This window comes from Erithacus rubecula (assembly GCF_903797595.1).
Source record: "Erithacus rubecula genome assembly, chromosome: 14".
Lineage (NCBI taxonomy): Eukaryota > Metazoa > Chordata > Aves > Passeriformes > Muscicapidae > Erithacus > Erithacus rubecula.
Genome location: NC_136666.1, coordinates 3,131,107 through 3,149,397, shown reverse-complemented (window position 1 = coordinate 3,149,397; position 18,291 = coordinate 3,131,107). Strand labels below are relative to the sequence as shown.

Genomic DNA, 18,291 nt, shown 5'->3' with positions numbered 1-18,291 from the left:
TGTACCTGTACTTGTATCCTGGCTGGCTCTGTCTGACAGAGCTCCAGGGAAGGGGGATGTGCTCCAGGGCCATCCTCAGCTCTTCCAGGCCTGGCTCCTTGTGATGGGATTGTTCTGTTGAGCTTTTGCCCTTTCACAAGATTCTGTTGGAAGCTGGACCTGAGTCATTCCATATCCATCATGGTGAGTGTTTGGTTTGGGAGAGGTGGGGCTGTGATATGAGTGCATGTGAAGAAATTTGGGTCTCTTTTGCCCTCCTCCACCTCCATAAAACCAAGAGGGAAAGGAGCTCTGCTCCCTCCAGCAGGGCATTAGATCCTCTTACCAGTTTAAAATCAAATGGGTTGTCTTCTGAAAGAGGAGCCCTCAGGAATGGGTGCTCCTGGCTTGAGAAAGGTGCAGTTATATCCCTCCTTGTAGCTGGAGCTGCCCCTACTCTGCCCTGAGACTGGCAGGTTCCTCCTGGGTGTCCCTGCATGTGCCAGCAGCCAGCTGCCAGCCCATGGTGCCCCAGGCTGGCACATCCCAGCTGATGGGATAGAAACCACTTTGCTCTTTCTTACTGGTAAAATTGGTAAAGTGTAGGATTCTGGTCAGTGTAGGAGCTGGAGTGAGGCTGATCCAAGTTCGTTGTGCTGGAGATACAAGGCTGTGCCACTGCATGTACTTCTCTGATTTCAAATCCTCTCCTGCCCTGCCTCAAGTAAAGGAGGGCAAATCTGGATTTCTCACATCACCAGATGCCTTCCAAAACACCCTCTGGAAAATCTGGAAGGTGCCTCTGATGTCCCTGGGTGTATCCTCCTCCATGGCAAAGCTGGAGGGGCCAAATCCTGCCTTGTGACCACCCTGTGCATCCAATATCTCCTCTACCCTTGGGCCATGGTGTAGGGCTTTGGTGCCCAGGGGTTCAAGCCTGGGGGGTTCTGCCTCCAGTTAGCAGGTCTGAGTTTAGCTGCAGCAGCCATGGAAGCTGGGGCAGAGGTGGATCCAGGAGCACAGGGCAGAAGCCTTCTCAAATACCCAAGATGGGGAAACCCCCTCTCCCATCCCCCAAAATAACTGGCCACAGGTTTTGGGGATAAAGGACCAGACTTGGGGGAACAGGAAGAAAAAGCAACCCTCACAGGTTTGTGATTGTCTCTTAAAAAGATTTATTCTCCCTCCTTGCCTAAATGTACAAAGGCAAGAAGAGTACAGTTTGTATATATATATATTTATATATATATATATATAAAAAAAACAAGGAACTCGTTAATAATGTACACTTTACAGAAGGGCAGAGTCAGGAAGACTGAAATGAAACCCAACACAGCAACGCCAATGGAAACGAGCTATAAACACCAACGGTCTGACACCAGGGCTGGGGGTGGCCCCGTGGGCAACAGCTGGCCCAGAGAACCCGGGAAATGCTGAAATGTCAAACCTCAAACCTATTCTGCATAAACTGTTGTTTCATTTAACACCTAAAGGGAGACTCATCTGGGACCCAGCTGGGAAGGTGGAGAGCAGCCCCCCAGCCCCCTGTGACTGCCAGCAAAGCCTGTGACACCCCCGACCCCCCCAGGCACTTCCTCTGCGCTGCTGGAGCCGCTGTGGGCCCTGGCCGTGCTGGGGCCTGGCTGTGCGGGGCTGGCCAAGGCTGGAGGTAGGAACAGCCAGTGGGACACTCCTCCAGGGGTGGGATGTGGGGCTCTGCAAGGCACCCCTACCCCGCCAGTCCCCGTCCCGTGGCTGCGTGTGGCTCTGTGACGGGCGTGGGTGGGGCCACCAACCCCCCGTCCCTGCGGAGTGTGCCGGGCCACACGGCCCCGTCTCCTTCCAAACACAACATACAGGGGAAGAAAAATGAGTCAAACAACAAGAGCAGGCTGAGAGCACCGTGCTGCCGGCACCTGAACCGGGGCCCAGAGCAGCCAGTGCCTCCTTTCCAACTGGGTACAGTGGGATGGGGAAGAAACGGGGAAAGAAAACAAAACCCAAAACAACAGCTTTCAAACAATTGCTTTTTACAGTATGTACAGAGCCCAGCAGGCAGAGCATCCCCGTACAGCGGCCCTCGAGGCCGGGTGGAACACGGACACGCACAACTGAGACTGATGGCCCCCATGTCCCCCAGCCAGGCAGTGAGAGCCGGGGGAGAGCAGGGACGGCCCGGCCACTGCAGGGCCGAGGTAGAGTGTCGGCCTGGAGACAGCCACTCTGGGGCTGGGGGCAGAGGACCAGAAAGCCCCTGTCCTCAGAGCTGGGGAGCAGCCAGGAGCGGGGACCATCTTCCTCCAGGACCTGGAGCCCCCAGCCCTGGCACGAGGCTGGAATGGGGACCGGCACGGCCCCACGTGCCTCTCGCAGAACCTAAGTGTGCTTGTTTCTTGCTGCGCCCTGCCTGCAGCCTGGGGAAGCTGCCCTAAAAGCAAAAGGTGGATGAAAACGGGAGACACAGCCCCCCACAGCAGGATGTGCTGCCCCAGAGTTTGGGGGGCACAGGAAAGGCTGGGATTTGCAGAGTTGCAGCTCAGAAACCAAAGCAAAAGCCACAGGCAGGAGCTTCAGGCAGGTCTGGACTGTGCACGGCCTGTGGGGTGACAGACGCAGCCCCCAGCTCTGTGCACCCTGCTGCCCCCAGCCCCATGGAGCCCCAGCCCCCCAATGGTAGAGGCTGCTCTGCTGAGGCTAAGAGCCTCCCCAGCACCACTCTGGGGGCCACACGCTGGCAGATCCCACCCACTCTGTAGTTGTGGGTGCTGTGGGGTGCAGGACCAGATGAGGGACTGGGAGAGCCCCACAGCTGCCACCCACCTGCTTGGCTCACACCAGCCCCCCAACACCACCAGAGCTCTGTGAGCCAGTCCTTCCTTCCTTTCCTGAAACCGTGGCCACACAGCAGGCTCGGCCCTATGTTCCAAGCCCCCTCCTGCCCCCAGTCCTGTCGTGAAGCAGCAGCTCACAGAGACACGGCAGGGTCCCAAATTCATCGAGAAACCTCAGTGCTTCTGTTTCCTCTTCATAGCAGGTGAGTCACCTCCACCCTGAGTGCTGGTGCTCAGTAGAATAAATATATCTGCAGGTACCAGCTCACCCACTCACCAAAGAGTCAGTGTGGAGTCAGTGTGTGTCCGACCAGGGGAGAAGACAGAGTCTGCCTCGGATCATGGCAGGAACATCAAGCAGTACAATTAACACCATTCAACTGATGTCTAAAGGAGTCTCCAGCGCTTCTCCATGTGAGCCAGTCACATGTCTTGTACAGCCCAGGCATCCCGGTGTGTCACATCCTGCCACGACCCAAGGGCAAGTCAGCTCCCACGAGCCCCAAGGCCATGGGCAAACCCTAAAGCCTGGAGGGCATCCCGTGAGCGCCCAGTGGGGTGCGGCAGGAGCAGAGCCTTACCGTTCTCACCTCCGGGGCGGTGGGTACAGGGAGGGAGCAGAGCCTTGCTGGCTGGCAACGATGGCTGTGGAGGAGAGACCTGGTGGGGAGAAGAGGTGTCAGCAGCTGGTGGACAGGGCTGGGCAGCTTGGGGACAGTGTGAGGGCCCCGTGGCCCAAGGGTGGGTACAGGCTCCCCCCAGCCCAGCCCCACTCTCACCTGTTGCATAGGGCAGGTTGTACTGTGCTGGCAGCAGCGAGTAGCCGAGGTGGTGGTGGTGGTGGTGCGTGGAGAGCAGGCGCTGGGAGGGCGACGTGCGGGGCCGGTCGCTGCTCCTCTCCCCGGCAGCCGCTGCCCCGACGCTGCTGCAGTTCCCACCGCCCCCCACCACCCCACAGCCACTGCGCTCCCGCTCCTGAGACGTCTTCTCACTAATCTGGAGAGGAGAAAGCACACACATGCTGAGGGACATGAACAGTGACCCTAGGGCACGTATCAGGACATTCCCTCTGCCTTTGCCCAAAAGGTTCCCATGATGCTGATGGGAAGTGGGATGGGATGGCCAAAAGCCATGTGGAGGACACAGGGCCCATTTGAGGACAACTCTTTCTTCACTGTTTCCAAGCTCTGTCTCCCAGCTCAGCTCAGGAGGAGCCACAGGATGGAGACGGCCCCCACATCCCACCTGCCAGCTCCAGGGCTGAGGACAAGCGTCACCTGGTTGCTGCAGGGCCTGGAGAAGCCCCAGCACTGGGGCACAGGTTTGGCTGGTCCATTCCAAAATATTTGTAATGTTGGAATCCATGGCTGCATGTCTCCCACAGCAGCAAGAAATAGCAAAACCACATGGCAAGCAGAGCTGCTCCCACCTCACAGGATTCAAGAGAGTATCCCTCAGTGCTGGGCAAAGCCAGTGCCCTGCTGACCCTCACCGTGGGTGATTTGCTCTTGTAGTGGCTGGCATGCTGCTGCAGGATGTCCAGGGCCTTGGACTCTGAGCTGGATTTACAACTCACGCTGGGGCTGGCTCGGGACTTGTCACTGTCATCACTGCCGGACGCTTTGCTCCCATACGGAGAGAAGGAATAGCTGGAGGGTAGGTATGATCCTGTGGGAAGAACAGCAGTCAGGGCACCAGGGGGATTCAGGCAGCACAGTGGGAGCATGAGGCTCTGTATGTGTGCGAGGATGTCCCACAGCCATCCCTCACCCTGAGAGCAGGGACAGCTGGGCACAGACACCCCCTGAAGCCCCCGGCTCCCTACCTGGGTAGTTCTGCATCATGACGGTGGGCATGGCACGGTAGCTGGGGTGGTTGGGGTCGTACGACTGGCTGTAGGAGTAGCCGTGCATGTACGGGATGTAGGACTGATGCTGTGTGAGGGGTGAGGACACAGGGACGTGCACACTGGGCCTGGGCTCCTTCCCCACCATGCGAGCCTCCTCGCTGGGGGTCAACTTGCACTCGGAGCTGCTGCTCTCCTTCCCCTCCTCCTTGGACGAGGCTTCTTTGCTTCGGTTTCTTTCTTCCTTCAACTTTCGGTCCCTCTCCTCTTTCCATCGCTCATCCTCTGTCTTGATGTCCGAATACTTGGCCGGGTACACATAGGTCCACATCCGGGGCTCAGCTTCCTGCAAGAACAGCCAGCCATCAGAACAGCTGCCTCCCCCTGGTCCTGCCTGTCCCAAAACCAGCCTGCCTTTGGAGGAAACTGGCAAACCCCACTCCCCTTCCCTGGGCTCTCCTCGGCCCATCTGTGGCCTCTGCTTCCCGCAAAAAAAGCCAATCACCAGAGCAGCTGTTTCCCCACAGCCCCACCCTTCCCAAATCCAGGCTGGGTTTGGAGGAGACCAGGAAACCTCACTCCCCTTCCCTGGGCTCTCCTTAGCATGACCATGGCCTCACAGTCCCACCCTTTTTCTGTCCCCAAGGGAATCTCATGGAGTCCCACCACAAGCAGAGGACAACATGTGTTCTCTGAGGTGATGGCCCCAGCAAAGCCTGGTGAGTGGCTTTCTCTTGGAGCAAGGCTGGGATGGCAGACAGGGCAGGGCATTACCTGTCTGTACCAGAGAACAGGGTCCACCTCTGCTTGCCGGCCACACTCGGAGCCAGCCTTCGTCTCAGCCGTCTCCTTCCCTAGGTGACCAGCCTCACTCAGCTTCACCTTGAGCCCCTCGGCCACCTGGCTGCTGGACAGTTTAGATGAGTCCTCCAGTTTAGGGATGATGACAGATTTGGCCATATCAGGACCTCCCTGCTCCTTGGGCTTGCTCAGGCCTGACTTGACAAGGTCCGTGAGGCTCGGGGCTTTGGTCAGTGTTGGGGGCATGGGTGGCTTCTGCTTCCACTCCTCTTTGAGTGCCACCTCTCTCTCTTTCAAGCCCAGCTCCGCCTTCTTCTCCAGCCCTCGCTGCTGCTGCTGCTCCAGGCTCTGCCGCTGTTTCTGCTGCTCCTCGTACTGCTGGCGGTAGGCAGAGTTGGTGCTCAGCAGGTGGGTGTGGTAGCCCTGCTCGCTGTAGCCGTAGGGCGGCACGTAGGCGTACTGGTTGTAGTAGAGGGACTGCATGTACATGTTGGGGCGCTGCTGGATGACCGAGGGCTGCTGGCTGGAGCCACTGCTGAGCTCTGCCTTCTTCTCCTCACAGCCTTCACTCTTCACTTTCACTTCCGGGTTCTCCTGCTCCTCGTCTTTCTTCAGCTTCAAGGTCTGTGTCTCAGCTGCAGACTGCCCGCCAGGGTTCAGGGGTCCTGGGCTAGCCTGGGGGTAGCCAGGGGAATAGTAGGTTTCAAAGCCTTGGTAGAAGGGAGACTCTTTGCTCTGTGGTTGTGGTGGGAAAAGAGCTTTTTTGGCGCCTTCCTTGACCAGCTGCTCTGGATCCTTTGCCTTCACACTCTCCAGCTTGCCCTCCCCATCCTCCCCAGCATCGGAGATGTCTGAGTATGCAGGGCTGTTGGTCTTCACTGAGCTGGCCTCTGCCCCATTCTGGGTGACAACGTGCAGAGGGGTCAGGGCCTGGGCTGGATTGGTGTTCTCCAGCCTGCTGGCCCCGCCAATGGAGGGACTGGGTGCATTGTCAGTGAAGCTGTAGATTTTATCTGCCTCAGCCTTGATGCTGGCGAGCCGGCTCTGGTGGGGGTCAGATGAACCGTTCAGCAGCCCCTCACCTTTCATCCCCAGCTCACTGGATTCCCCTCGGAAAGGGCTCTTACCTTCCTCCGCTCTGCAGGCTTTGCCAGGAGTCAAAGGGTTTTCCACCTCTTTGGGCTCTTTCTTCTTCTTGTCTTTCTTCTTCTTCTCCTTGGAAGGGGTGAGGGCAGGGTTGACAGTGAAGGGCTCTCCCATCACTGTTGGCTTGGGCTGGATGGGTTTGAGCTGGGGGCTGTTGGGCATGGTCTGGACCACGGTTGTGGCGAGGCCAGCGGAGGAGCCGGGGCTGGCTGTGGTGAGCGTGGCCGTCTGGAAGGTGTAAATCGGCTGCGGGGGGATAGCTGGTGCAATGGGTCTGGCAGACTTCAAGCTTTTGGAAGGAATCTTCTCCTGTTTAGCACCAGAGGCCTTCTTTGACTTGTCCTTATCAATGCATCGCTTCTCCAGAGAGTCAAAGTCATCATTACTCGTCTCATCGGCCACCAAGGGACCATCCTCAGAGCCATCATTGGACAGAGCACCCAGGTCTGTGTCCCCTTCCCCACCACCCACCTTCTTCTTGCAAGAGACCTTAGCACTGAACTTGTTGGATGGGGAGGGGCTGTGTGGCTCCATCAAACGCACCTTGGGGGTGGCCGAGCGAGCGGGTGAGAGGGAGCCCTTCTGTGTCCCGGCAGCACCGTTGCAGCTCCCGACATCTGCATGCAGGGAGGGCTCCTCGCCATATTCACTGTCCACATCCGCCTCCAGCTTGCTGTCGTCATCCGTGTGTGCGTGGGCCTGGTGATACTTCAGCCCGTTGATATGCTTGTACTTCTTGTTGCAGTTGGGGTGGGGGCAGTCGATGAGGATGGGAGAAGGGCAGTTGCGCTCCAGGACAGCCGGCTCCACCTTGACCGTGGCAGGCGGCACCGCGGCCGAGCCCATGGAGTTTGTGCGGATGCGCTTGCTGCCCTTGGAGTCCTCCGAGCTGGAGTTCAGATCCATGTCGGAGAGAGGTTTGCTCTTGCGCTTGGTGACGGAGGAGGGGCTGGCCTTCACGTCCTCGCTGGTGCCGCCGGGCGGGGTGCGGTGGTCCGAGGAGTTCTGGCTGCCCCGGCGCCCCTTGCTGTTGGCTCCTGCCCGGGTCTTGCTGCTGCTGCTGGTGCCCTTGCTGTCCGAGGCTGCGGCCGTCTCGTTGACCGGGGTGTTGCTGTTGGGCCGCATGCGCTTGCCCCTTCCCCGGCCGTTGCGCATCTCCAGGTCACTGGTGGGAGAGTCACAGAACCTGCAGCGAGGAGGACACAGGGCTTTTAACAGAGAGATGGCTCTGCTGGGCTCTGCTGTCCCCAAGGCACAGTGGAGACCCCCTTACTCCCCTCACCACCAGTCCATAGACTTCTCCCTCTACTGACTGATAAAGAGAAACCAGAGAGGTCTCCTGGGATGTGCTGAACCATCTCCAGTCCCCAGGACAAGGGATGTGTTACTGTAGGGCATGGGAGCAGTTGGGTTGGGCAAGGAGGAGATGCCAACCCCACAAGGCAGTGTGTCCAGTGCTGTGGGGGCCACAGAGGGCCAGATCTGCCCTTGGTGCCAGGAGTCCAACAGAGCCCCCACCCACTTACCGGGGAGGTGCCCAGTCATGCTGCGTGCAGTCCAGCAGCGTCCCCACGTACGTCTTGTTCCTCCAGGTGACATTGACCACCAGCATTCCTGCAAGGTGAGGGAAAAGGATCAGATGGGGCCAGGTGTGATCCACGGTGCCAGGAACCTGCCCCTTGAGACAGGCAGCATGAAGAACTTAGATCTAGGGTTGAAGAAAGGTGGACAAGGGGTCGTGGACTCATAGAAGAGGTGAGACATTCCACCCAGGGCTAGAGGGACACCAAGATGGAAGTTGGAGACTCCCAGCTTATCCCTTCCCTTGGCATGCCTCACCTAACCCTTCTTCCTGTTCCCTATTTTCATGGGATGTTAAAACACAGTGACCCCCAAAGGGCTGTGGGATTTCAGGGAAGACCTGAAGATCCACATTGGCTCTGTGTTTGCTCAGGTAGGGTAGAGAACATGATCTCCAGGGAGAAAGAGCTGGGAAGCCAATGGGGAAAACGCAGAAAGCCCCTAGCAAGGCTGTGGATCCCAAAGTGGAGCTGCAAACCCCCAGCAGGGCTACAAACCAGCATGGCCATGAACCTCATGACCCTCTGGAAAAAGCTGCTACTGCCACTAGATGGCAAACTGAGCCCAGCATTCCTTCTCAGGCAACTGTCCCTGGCAGGAAAACACAATCCTGGCAGAATAACCCACCATTGCTCTAGGCCATTTTGCTTCAGCACCTCCAAGGGCATTCCTCTGCCCTGTGTTTCCATCTGGAGAACCATCCATGGGGCCACATCCTCCCATCATGGAGCAAAGTCACTGGGCATTCACAAAACATTGCATTTTCAGCTTTTCCACACTAATTCAGAAGAGGAACTGCCTGGCTCACACCCATGCTGAGGCTGAGGATCCTCAGCACCTCTTCTGGGAGGCAGAGAGGTCTTCCACAGCATCTCTCTGCATTGTAGGGTCTCCTCCTTGCCACAGATCTCTCTGATTTCCACACAACTGGAGCAGAGTCTGCAGTGCCAGGCACATTTATGCAAGCAAGGTAAAAGTCAGTAATGCATTTGCAAGGGTTGATGAGTGCAGCAAGATATACGGCCCTGGGAGATGAATGGAGCCGAGGGAGCCCGGAGCAGCTGCGCCTCAAGTATGTTTATAAATCTCAGCCCACATCCCCCGTGGTGCTATGCCAGCAGCCAGCTGCAGGCTTCAGCATGGATAATACATGGAGCCAAGGCCCAACACGTGGGGCTCCTTCAGAAAGAGAGATGAAATGCAGACCTTCTCTTTCTCCTTTTCCCCCTGGAAAATGTTGCCAGCACATCATGGGAAGACATGGTGCCAGCACAGGGCCAAGAGCCACAACGAGATCATCCCAGTGAGCAAGAGATGCTGGGCTCTCCCTTCAGAGGAAGGTGCTGGAGACCTGCCTTAACAAAGACATGGCCAGGATGTGATGCTGGAACTCACAGCCTCATGCACAGAAAGCTCAATGGGAACAGTGGGATGCTGGTTTCAGGCATCCCAAAGAGGCCATGTGGAATGTGGTCTTCTCTTCTTCCTAATGCAGCAGTTTCTGGCAGGCAGGAGCCTGTCTCCCTTTCCTTAAAACACAAAGAAACTCCTGGCTGCATCCTGCATCCCAACCCAGCCCTACCATTCCCAGGGCACCTCTGGGGAGCTGCTGTGGGATCCTCCAGGAGCTGCTCAAGGACCTAAGAAACAAGCAGCATTAACCCAGGCCCCATCCCACCTGGTCCTTCTGCTCTCCCCACCAGTTAATCCCTCTGAAGGCAGAGAAGGCCATGTGAGCTGCTGGAAGTTAATTGTATGGCAAACCACTGGAGTCTCTTGTGCATCCTGGGGCCAATGTGTGATATTAGAAAGAAGGTGCTGGCAGTTTTCCTCCTGACCACCACAGTCACAAGAGAGAGATGAAAGAGGATGGGGCAAAAACGAGCTGGTACCATCTCTCCTTCCCTGTTGGAACACCAGACCTCCAACACACACCAGCATATATTTAACCCGCTGCAACCAATCATTCCAAATCCCCTCCTAATCCTCCAACAATAACCCAGGACAATTTAAACCCCAGGATAGATCCTAAGCAGCTTTATTCACCCACTGTGTCCCCCTCCCACGGCAGGATGATGAGCAGGCACAGGCATGACAAGGGCAGCAGTGAGCAAGTAATGCTTTTGCATCCCCAAGAATGCAGATGCTCTTGAACAGAAGGAATCCTGCTTGGGTAACTCCCATCCCACCTGATTTCATGGGAAGGTGACATCTTTGAAGCTCTTAAGGAACTGATACCACCCAAATCTCAGTGCAAACCACTCAGCATCTTGCTAACTAAGTGCTCACATCTGAGTTGTATCCTGGCTGGAAAAATTAAGGGCTGGTGATGGTGCAAAGTTGCCATTCAGGAAGGCAGCATATGAGAAAATCCTAGTAAAAATGTGGGATGGAGAACAAGGCTGCTGTGGGCACCAGGAGCCATTGTAATGGGGAATCCCCCAAGCCCAACCAAGAACATCTCCATGAATTCCTCCTCTACCTGTATCACTTCCAGGATGCCCTGACAGACTCAGCCTTAGCTCACCTTGTCCAACACGGGGGAAGCTCCTTGTATCTTCTCACAGGGAAGTCCCCTCTATCAAACCTTGACAGGAAACATGAACACAGTTTCCTCAGCAGGGCAAGAGGGAGACAGGATGATCCCATCACACCATGCAGGGATGGATGCTCAGATGGTACATGACTGTCCCTGGCCATCCAGCTGCTCTGCAGGGACTGCAGCACACAGAAACATCACTGCCCTGGACTCCAGGAGAGATGACTTTGGTCCCTTCAGAGACCTGTTTGACAGAGTGCCATGGGATGGAGGGCTGGAGGGAAGTGGGACCCAAGGAAGCTAGCTGACATCCAAGGATCATCCCTGTATTCAGGAGCAAGGTATCCCAACAAAGAGAAGTCAAGTGGAAATGCCAGGAGATCTGATGGATTAACAGGGAGAAACTCAAACACATGAAGGAAACCTGCAGCAGGGGCAGCCCACAGCTGAGGGGCTCAATCACTTGTTTGCCTTCATCTTCACCAGCAAGTGCTCCAGCCACACCACCTGAGATGGAGGAGGCAAAGACAGGGACTGGAAGAAGAAAAAACCTCTGTAAGAGATGTTTGAGGTGTGTAAGTCCATGAGACCTTATGAGATGCATTCAGAGTTCCCACAGGAGCTGGGAGAGAAGAGTCTAAACCACTATCCATTGTATTTGAGAAGTCTTTGCTCTTACCCTCCCATCTTCTCCTCTACCAGTCCAGGTTGGTGTTGGCCCAAGGTCTGATCTAGTTGGCAGTGAACACTGTTCCTCATGCTCTCCTGCAGCCATGCTGGTGACACCATCCCTTTGCTGAGCCTGGCATGCACAGGGATGTGTTTTATCCAGATGTTTTCATGGGGAGCAGCTGTCCTGGGAGCTCCCCTAGTGCTGTTGTGTAATTCTGATCCCCAGGAACTATTAACTGATCTGGTCACAGTGGAAGCATTGCTCTCTCTGCTGCCTCAGGAGCTGCCAGGTCTCCTCCATCCCCCTCCATGAACCTGGTATCACCTGGCTTGGACCATGTCACCTCACCTCCCCATGGTGCCACACCAGTGCTGACTGCAGCAAAACATACACAAACCCTCTGAGCTAGGAGGATCATGGTGTGAACCATGGAAAACATCAGCATACTCAACATCTCTTCCTCCAGCTCCTTCCTGAGACATTAGTGGCAGGTTACCCATGGCTCAGATTTCTGTACTCTGGACATTTGGATTGCCCTTTGGCAAACTTCTTGTGAGGGAATGATGGAGCACAAGCCTGCCCAGGGTTGGCACATGCCAGTGTGGATGTGCCCTTGCTTGGAACATGAGGGAAATTAAACAGATGGGGATAGAATGGAGAAGGTGGACCAAAAGCCCTGAGCTACATGGTTGGTGGTGGGACCCTCTGAGATGCTTTTAGCAGGGCTCATGGACTCATGGCAGATTTTCTAGTGGCAGATGAGGACGAAGTTGGCTCAGGGCAGGAAGGACATCATCAGGTTCATTGCAGCTTCATGCTCCTGTCTCAGATGGACTTGTCCTTCTTGTCCAACTTATCCTTCCAAGCATTGCCAGGTTTTGGTTTTAGAAATTTTGCAGTCCCACATGGAGAGGAGAAGGCTGACTTCAAGGAGACCTTAGAGTCCTTTCCAATGCCTAAAGGGAATCTAAAAGAAGGCTGAAGAGGGACTTTTTGCAAGGCCAAGAAGTGACAGGCCAAAGAGTAATGGCTTTAGCTGAAAGAGGGGAAATTTAGATTGGATATTAGAAAAAAAAGTCCTTCCTGACAGGGTAGCAAGGCCCTGGCACAAGTTTCCCAGAGAAGCTCTGGCTACCTCATCCCTTAAACTGTTCAAGGCTAGGTGGGATGGGACTTGGAGCAACTTGGGCTAATGGAAGGTGTCCCTGCCCACAGCAGGGGGTGGAATGAACTGGGCTTTAAGGTCCCTTTCAATCAAACCATTCCTCAATTCTGTGATTCTAAACTTGAAGCAAGCCAGCTCCACTGCTATGGGGTCCTCCAAGCAGTCCAATGAGGCTGCTACATCCCAAGGAACAAGGGGAGAGATGAATCCCTCTGGAGATATTGAGGAGAGTATTCAGATGCTGGAGCACCTCACCTGGCTTTGCAGACATGCCTGTAGTGTGGCTTTCTCCTCTGTACCCTCTGGGCAAGCAGAGATGCTTGCTGCATCCCTGAACATTTCACAAGCTCTAGCTTTCAACAGCCAGATCCAGCATTGCCTTTGACTCCATCTTTGACAATGGGAAGGCAGGGCAGAGATGTCAGGCAAAAAACAGGGATGGCTCCCCCCTGCATTTTCACCCAAGGACAAGAGATGCTGTGTGACCAGAGCCAAGACACACAGCAGACCCAAAGAGACCAAAGGCAGTATCAGGGCTCGCCTTTGTGCAGGACTGGATGTGCAATTCTTGCTCCCAACAGTGGCAACCATCAGCTGGCAAAAAAGGATCTTTGTGTGAGTTCACTGAATTACCAGAGACTAAAAATATCCGGGCTGTGGGAAACCACAGGACACCTCCAAGGCATGCTCTGAAGGGGTGGCTGCAGAAGTGAGGGGAAATGTGGATGGACAGGCAGACAGGCATGGAGCTCATGCTGGGGTGAGCAGCAGGAGAAAAGAACAGCAACTGCTCCCATGGCAAAGCCTCTCAACCAGCAATTGGTAGGGAGGGATGTTCTTGTGCTCCCTGACTCAGGGATGCTCAGTTCATCCATCCTGGCATGGCCACTGTGACCCATACAAGGCCCAAACTGTCATCAGCTTTGCTGCTGCCTGTGGGGCTCTCCAGCAGCCCTGGGATGTTCAGGGAACTCTGCAGTTCCACAGCTTTTGGGTTGAGTGAAGTCACACCAAGACAGCAGGCTGATGGGGCTGGGGAGATGAGGAAGCCCCACAAGTGGAGGGTGCCAATGTTTCTCTGTGCTGCTGTGTCCCAAAACCCAGCCCAGCCATGCCTCAGTACCCTCAGCTGAAGGTGGTGTATCCTGCAGAGTGACCAGGCTCTTGGAGACACCAATCACACAGTGCTGGGAAGGTGGTAGATCAGTGCAGACCTTTCACAGGTTTCTTTGGAGCAGACCCACCCTGCAGATCCCCTGGCCCTGGTACGTGCAGAGCAGGGCTCCTGAACCCCCCTGCTTTGTGTTTCTTCTCATAGATTTTACATGTGACATCCCTCTGCCTTGGAGCAGCACAAAAAACACACAGCTCCCAGCTGCCTCAATCAGGGTGAATTTTTTTCCCATATGGATGAACAGTAAAGCAGAGGAGTGTGAAGGTCCCCATCCCAAGCTAGACATTCCAGTCTTCCCCAGCACGGTCCATCCACTGCTCTCTTCCCAAACAGCTCAGGTGCTGTTTCTCAAGACACTTTTTCCAAGTGGAACAACATCAGTGCTCACATCAGCAACCACTGCAGCACTTGGTCCTGTGCCAACCATGGTGTCAAAACCAGTTTCCCAGTAAGAAGAGCAAAAAGGCAAATTGGGCCCATCCTCATCTTCCCAAAGCACAGGACAAGAAAAGAACCTCACTGGGAGCAGCACATGGGAATAGAGATTTCAGTTCAGCTTCCATCACAGATAATAGTCTCGGTAAGGAGTGGCTGGGATGAAGACCAACAGTTTCATTCTCCACACAGAACAGCAATGGAAGAGTGGGTGCAGATTTCCAACAGAAGCACATGGACACCTTGCTGAGATGACCCATCAACCAGCTTCCACCACCACTGCTCTTTCTCACCTTTGTGCTTGTGGACTGTTTCTGCTTCCAGACACAAACACAAGGAGCTCACCCCGTGCCTCCCAAGGCAGAAACCTCCAGCGTCCCACTGAGGCTAGAGCAAAGACCAAGTTCCAGCGCTTGCCATGGGCCACTGAGCCATCTATTCATTCCTTGTGTTCCTTGGCAGAGCCCCAAGAGCAACAAAAACCCATCAAAGGACCTGGGAAAGCAAACCAAGCTGTGCACGGATGAGATGAGCTCCAGTGGAAAAAAAAGACTGGCTTGGTTTGGCAAGAGAGCCAAGAAGCTGATCTCCCACTGAGTGAATTTTGAGAGCTCCGTTGAGGTTTTTTAATCCAGCAGTAGATTTCTGCTGCCTCCCAGGGTTTGAGCGTTTTTGTGACAGACCTGTGGGTTGCCAAGCAAAAACGAAGTCAACTCTGTCGAATTCCTGTGCTGGCTGGCATGGCCTTTCCCCTGGCATCTCCAGAACAAGTCAGCTCTTGTCAAAGGGCAGAGAAATGGCAGATTAGATTTTTGCCTGCTTTCTGTGCAAAGGGATAACGCAACACATGGGACCGCCTCAAGTAGTGACCCATTACTCCGTTTGCTGGATGGATTATGGACTGCTCTCACAGGGCTCCTCCGTCCTGAGCACCCAGCTGGTGGCAGGACATGGCAAAGACCAACACAGCAGGGACTGCCATGACTCCCCGTGACTGTGGCACTCACCGTCCTCCGTCTCCTGCCAGACGATGCCCTCCAGGTTGACGCTGGTGCCGGGCTCGCAGGGGCCCAGGCACTCGGGCTCGGTGGCCAGGGCCACGTCGCAGGTGTTGACCCCCACCGAGCGCGTGCGCACCATGATCTGCTCGCACGGCGACGAGATGTCGCTGTTCACCACCGGGACCAGGAGGTGCAAGGGCAACACTGCGGGCGTAGAGACTGGAGATTCCATCTGTGGGGAGAAAGAGAGATGTGTCACCGCCAGGAATACTGCTGGGAGCACGGAAGGGACAGCAAGTATCAGCATATTTACATTCCTGGAGAGCCTCAAGCTCAGGACTGTTACCTTCAGTTCATGTCCCGCATCCCATCAGGGGACAAGGATCTCACAGGGCTCTCCTGCCCTGCCCATACCCATGTAACCCTGGGGAGCTCTGCAGTCACAGAGATCACACCCAGGAGCCCTTGTGCAGGAGTTATCTGTGCTCCTGCTTCAAAGAGCTCGTGGTAAGTTCCTTACAGTCTGTTTCTGTAATCATCCCTGGTGAGGATGCCTCTTGGCTATGGCTCAGATGTTAATGCAGTCAGTGACTTTGGACCCAATGGCTCACTAAAAGAGCTTCTGCTCAACCAGCAGGACAGGACAAACAAGAAGCAGACTGCCTCCGGCACCTATGAAAACCAACATCCTTCTCCTTCCAGAACTACCCTGTGACCACCTGCAGACACAGGCACTTGGATCATATCCTTCTTCTTTATGCAAGTATCTGCTTCAGAGTCTGATCCAGCCATTGTGCTCTCTTTGCACATAGAAACCAGATCCCACAGCCAGAGCTGGGCTTGGAAAGCCAACAAAGCCAAGATGCCAAGTGGAAGCCTGGCCAAGCCACCCTGCTGCTGAGAAGCCAAGGTCCTTGGCTGCCACGAAGCACATTACAGCAGTGTCAGGAGGAGGATGGCTGATGGGTTGGTTTTGTGGCTGGCCAAGGCAAGGTGGAGACCTTCCCATCTTTTGGGGTTCATCAGCCAAGCCAGCCATGGCCAGCCACCCCTGCACCTTGGCTTCCAAGGACCTGCAGCAGCTCTGGGACAAGTGGCTCCTCTTCAGCTCAGACCTCCTCTCATTTGTGATCTTTGACACTGGGCTACCTCAGCAGAGAAGCAGACTGAGGAAATTCATCGCATCAGCAGGAAGCGCTGACCTGGGTTCCAGTTTCAAGCAGGCAAAGATTCCTCCAGAGCACCCAGTTCTACTCCCAGCACCCCTAAAACTCTGCTGAGGGGAAACAATAGACATGGAGAGCACAAGTTTGTGGTTACCAAGCGTGGACATGGGCACCAGCCCATGATCCCTTCCAGCCTTGCTGCTGACTCCCATCCTGGTCCTGACCAGCTGCCAAATTTGCCTGCTCCCTCTCTTGCTCACACATCTCCATCCTTCAGGAAAGGGAAACAACTCCAGCAGAACCTTGCAGTCCAAACTAGCCTGCTCCACCCAATAGGGTGCCCACAACCACAGCAAGTGCCTGGAGCATCCCACCTCCCCACTAACTCCTGACCCACAGATTCTCTTCACATCCGTGGTGGCACAAACCTCTAGGCAGAGGAGCAGAGAGAAGGATATCCCATCCTGGCTCTCTGATAGGGCAAGTTGATTTGTTCTTCCAGCAGAACAAAAAGCACTTTCTGCCTGCAGCCCTCTCCTTGCCCTGCATCCATCCTCTCTCTAGACAGCTCATCAGAGCAACATGCAGCCCACTCGGCACTAAAGATGGCCTGGAGATCTTGAACAACAGTGGGTGAACCCCACAGTCCCCTCCCTAGCTGCACAGCTTGTTATCCACAACCACCTCCAACCTCCCACCAAGAGAACTAGTTCTCCCCCAGGAACTCATCTCCAGACCACCCACTTCCAAGGCTGCCCTAGGGCCAGTGGCCCAACTGCACCCCATGGGATTCAAGAAGGGTGGTTTTGGCATAAAACCACCAGAAGGCTGCCAGAGGAGCTTCCAGAAGACTCCCACAGGAAAATCACCACCCAAAACACAGCAACCTCATCAGCAGATCCAGGGCAAGATGCTCCAAGGAAGCACGAGGCTCAATGGCACATTCTACAAACCACAGGTCAGCCTGCAGCAAAGGAAGAGCCAGGGAGGAAGCAGGCAGGGCCACCTGGCTGGGGTGGGCAGCGAGAACAGCCCAGGGAGTGGCAGGGATCACTGCCCCCACTGCCTGTGGAACAGTGGCTGTGTGTGCACATTGGGGACCTGCTGAGACCGTTCAGCTTCCTTCCACTCTGCAACAGAAACCACAGCGCAGCACAGGAGCGTTTAATTACAGTTCCAGCTCTGCTAATTATCGCCCGGTCACATTCGTAATCTGCATTATGCCATGGTGCATAATAAGCAGCTCACTGAGATCTCTAATAAGCAAGGCAGCTTGATGGGATTTCATATCTCACCCTGCTCTGTAACAAACAGCCTCTTTCAGCAGCTGTGGGGAGACAAGGCAGCTCTCCTGTTCCCTTGCCTGAAGCTCCAGAGCAAAATAAAAAGGGTCCTGATGGTTCCTCAAGGGTGAGGGCAAGAGCAGAGGTTCCCCACTGGGACACAACCAAAAAAAGCTGAAAGCCATGCTGGAGGAAAAAACATACTAATTAATCCCTGAAATTCACCTCCCCCTCTATATGTGTCTTATCTCCCCTTGCCATGTTCTTTTCACCTTTCTGCTTTCTGAGCAAGGTCAGGAGATGCAGGATGGCTGGGAGAGCCCCACATACCATGGGGCAGCTCCTCTGGCTGCTCTTCCCCTCGCAGGGAGAGAGGGAGCCCAGGACGATGCTGGCAGCACTCATACCCCACAGCACTGAGCTTCACATCACCTCCAGGGCTGTCTAGCCAAGCTCCCCAGCACCAAAAACAAGCCTGGCCACCCCCTCATACCACTTCTGGGCCCTAAATCCCCCTTGCAGAAATAAAATTCATTTCTCTTTCCATTCTGGATAGACTCTAAGATTAAATACCTGCTACACTCTCACTGCTGCAGCAAGCTGGTGTGCCTGCAGCTGCTGCTGTGGGAGTTACATGGGGTGAAGCTTCTGCGTGCTAGTGCTGGCCATCC

At 55.2% G+C, this 18,291-nt stretch overlaps 2 protein-coding genes across 4 annotated transcripts in view; both read right to left on the bottom strand.

The window, feature by feature from the left end:
* Positions 1-1,130: 1,130 nt before the first annotated feature.
* Positions 1,131-18,291, bottom strand: part of ZNF609 (zinc finger protein 609) — a 63,143-nt gene continuing 45,982 nt past the window's right edge. The window contains exons 3-10 of the mRNA XM_079317914.1: positions 15,178-15,403; positions 8,130-8,217; positions 5,431-7,789; positions 4,636-5,002; positions 4,303-4,478; positions 3,590-3,806; positions 3,392-3,470; positions 1,131-3,275 (exon numbers count right to left, since the gene is read on the bottom strand). Of these exons, the coding sequence (XP_079174040.1) occupies positions 3,397-3,470; positions 3,590-3,806; positions 4,303-4,478; positions 4,636-5,002; positions 5,431-7,789; positions 8,130-8,217; positions 15,178-15,403 (3,507 nt within the window). The 3' untranslated portion in view covers positions 1,131-3,275; positions 3,392-3,396. The remainder of the gene's footprint in view (positions 3,276-3,391; positions 3,471-3,589; positions 3,807-4,302; positions 4,479-4,635; positions 5,003-5,430; positions 7,790-8,129; positions 8,218-15,177; positions 15,404-18,291) is intronic.
* The window catches only part of SNX22 (sorting nexin 22), a 192,650-nt gene continuing 185,891 nt past the window's right edge, over positions 11,533-18,291 (bottom strand). For all 3 annotated transcript variants that reach the window (XM_079317963.1, XM_079317964.1, XM_079317962.1), the window contains exon 6: positions 11,533-11,576. In XM_079317963.1, coding sequence (XP_079174089.1) covers positions 11,548-11,576 — 29 coding nt within the window. In that variant the 3' untranslated portion in view covers positions 11,533-11,547. The remainder of the gene's footprint in view (positions 11,577-18,291) is intronic.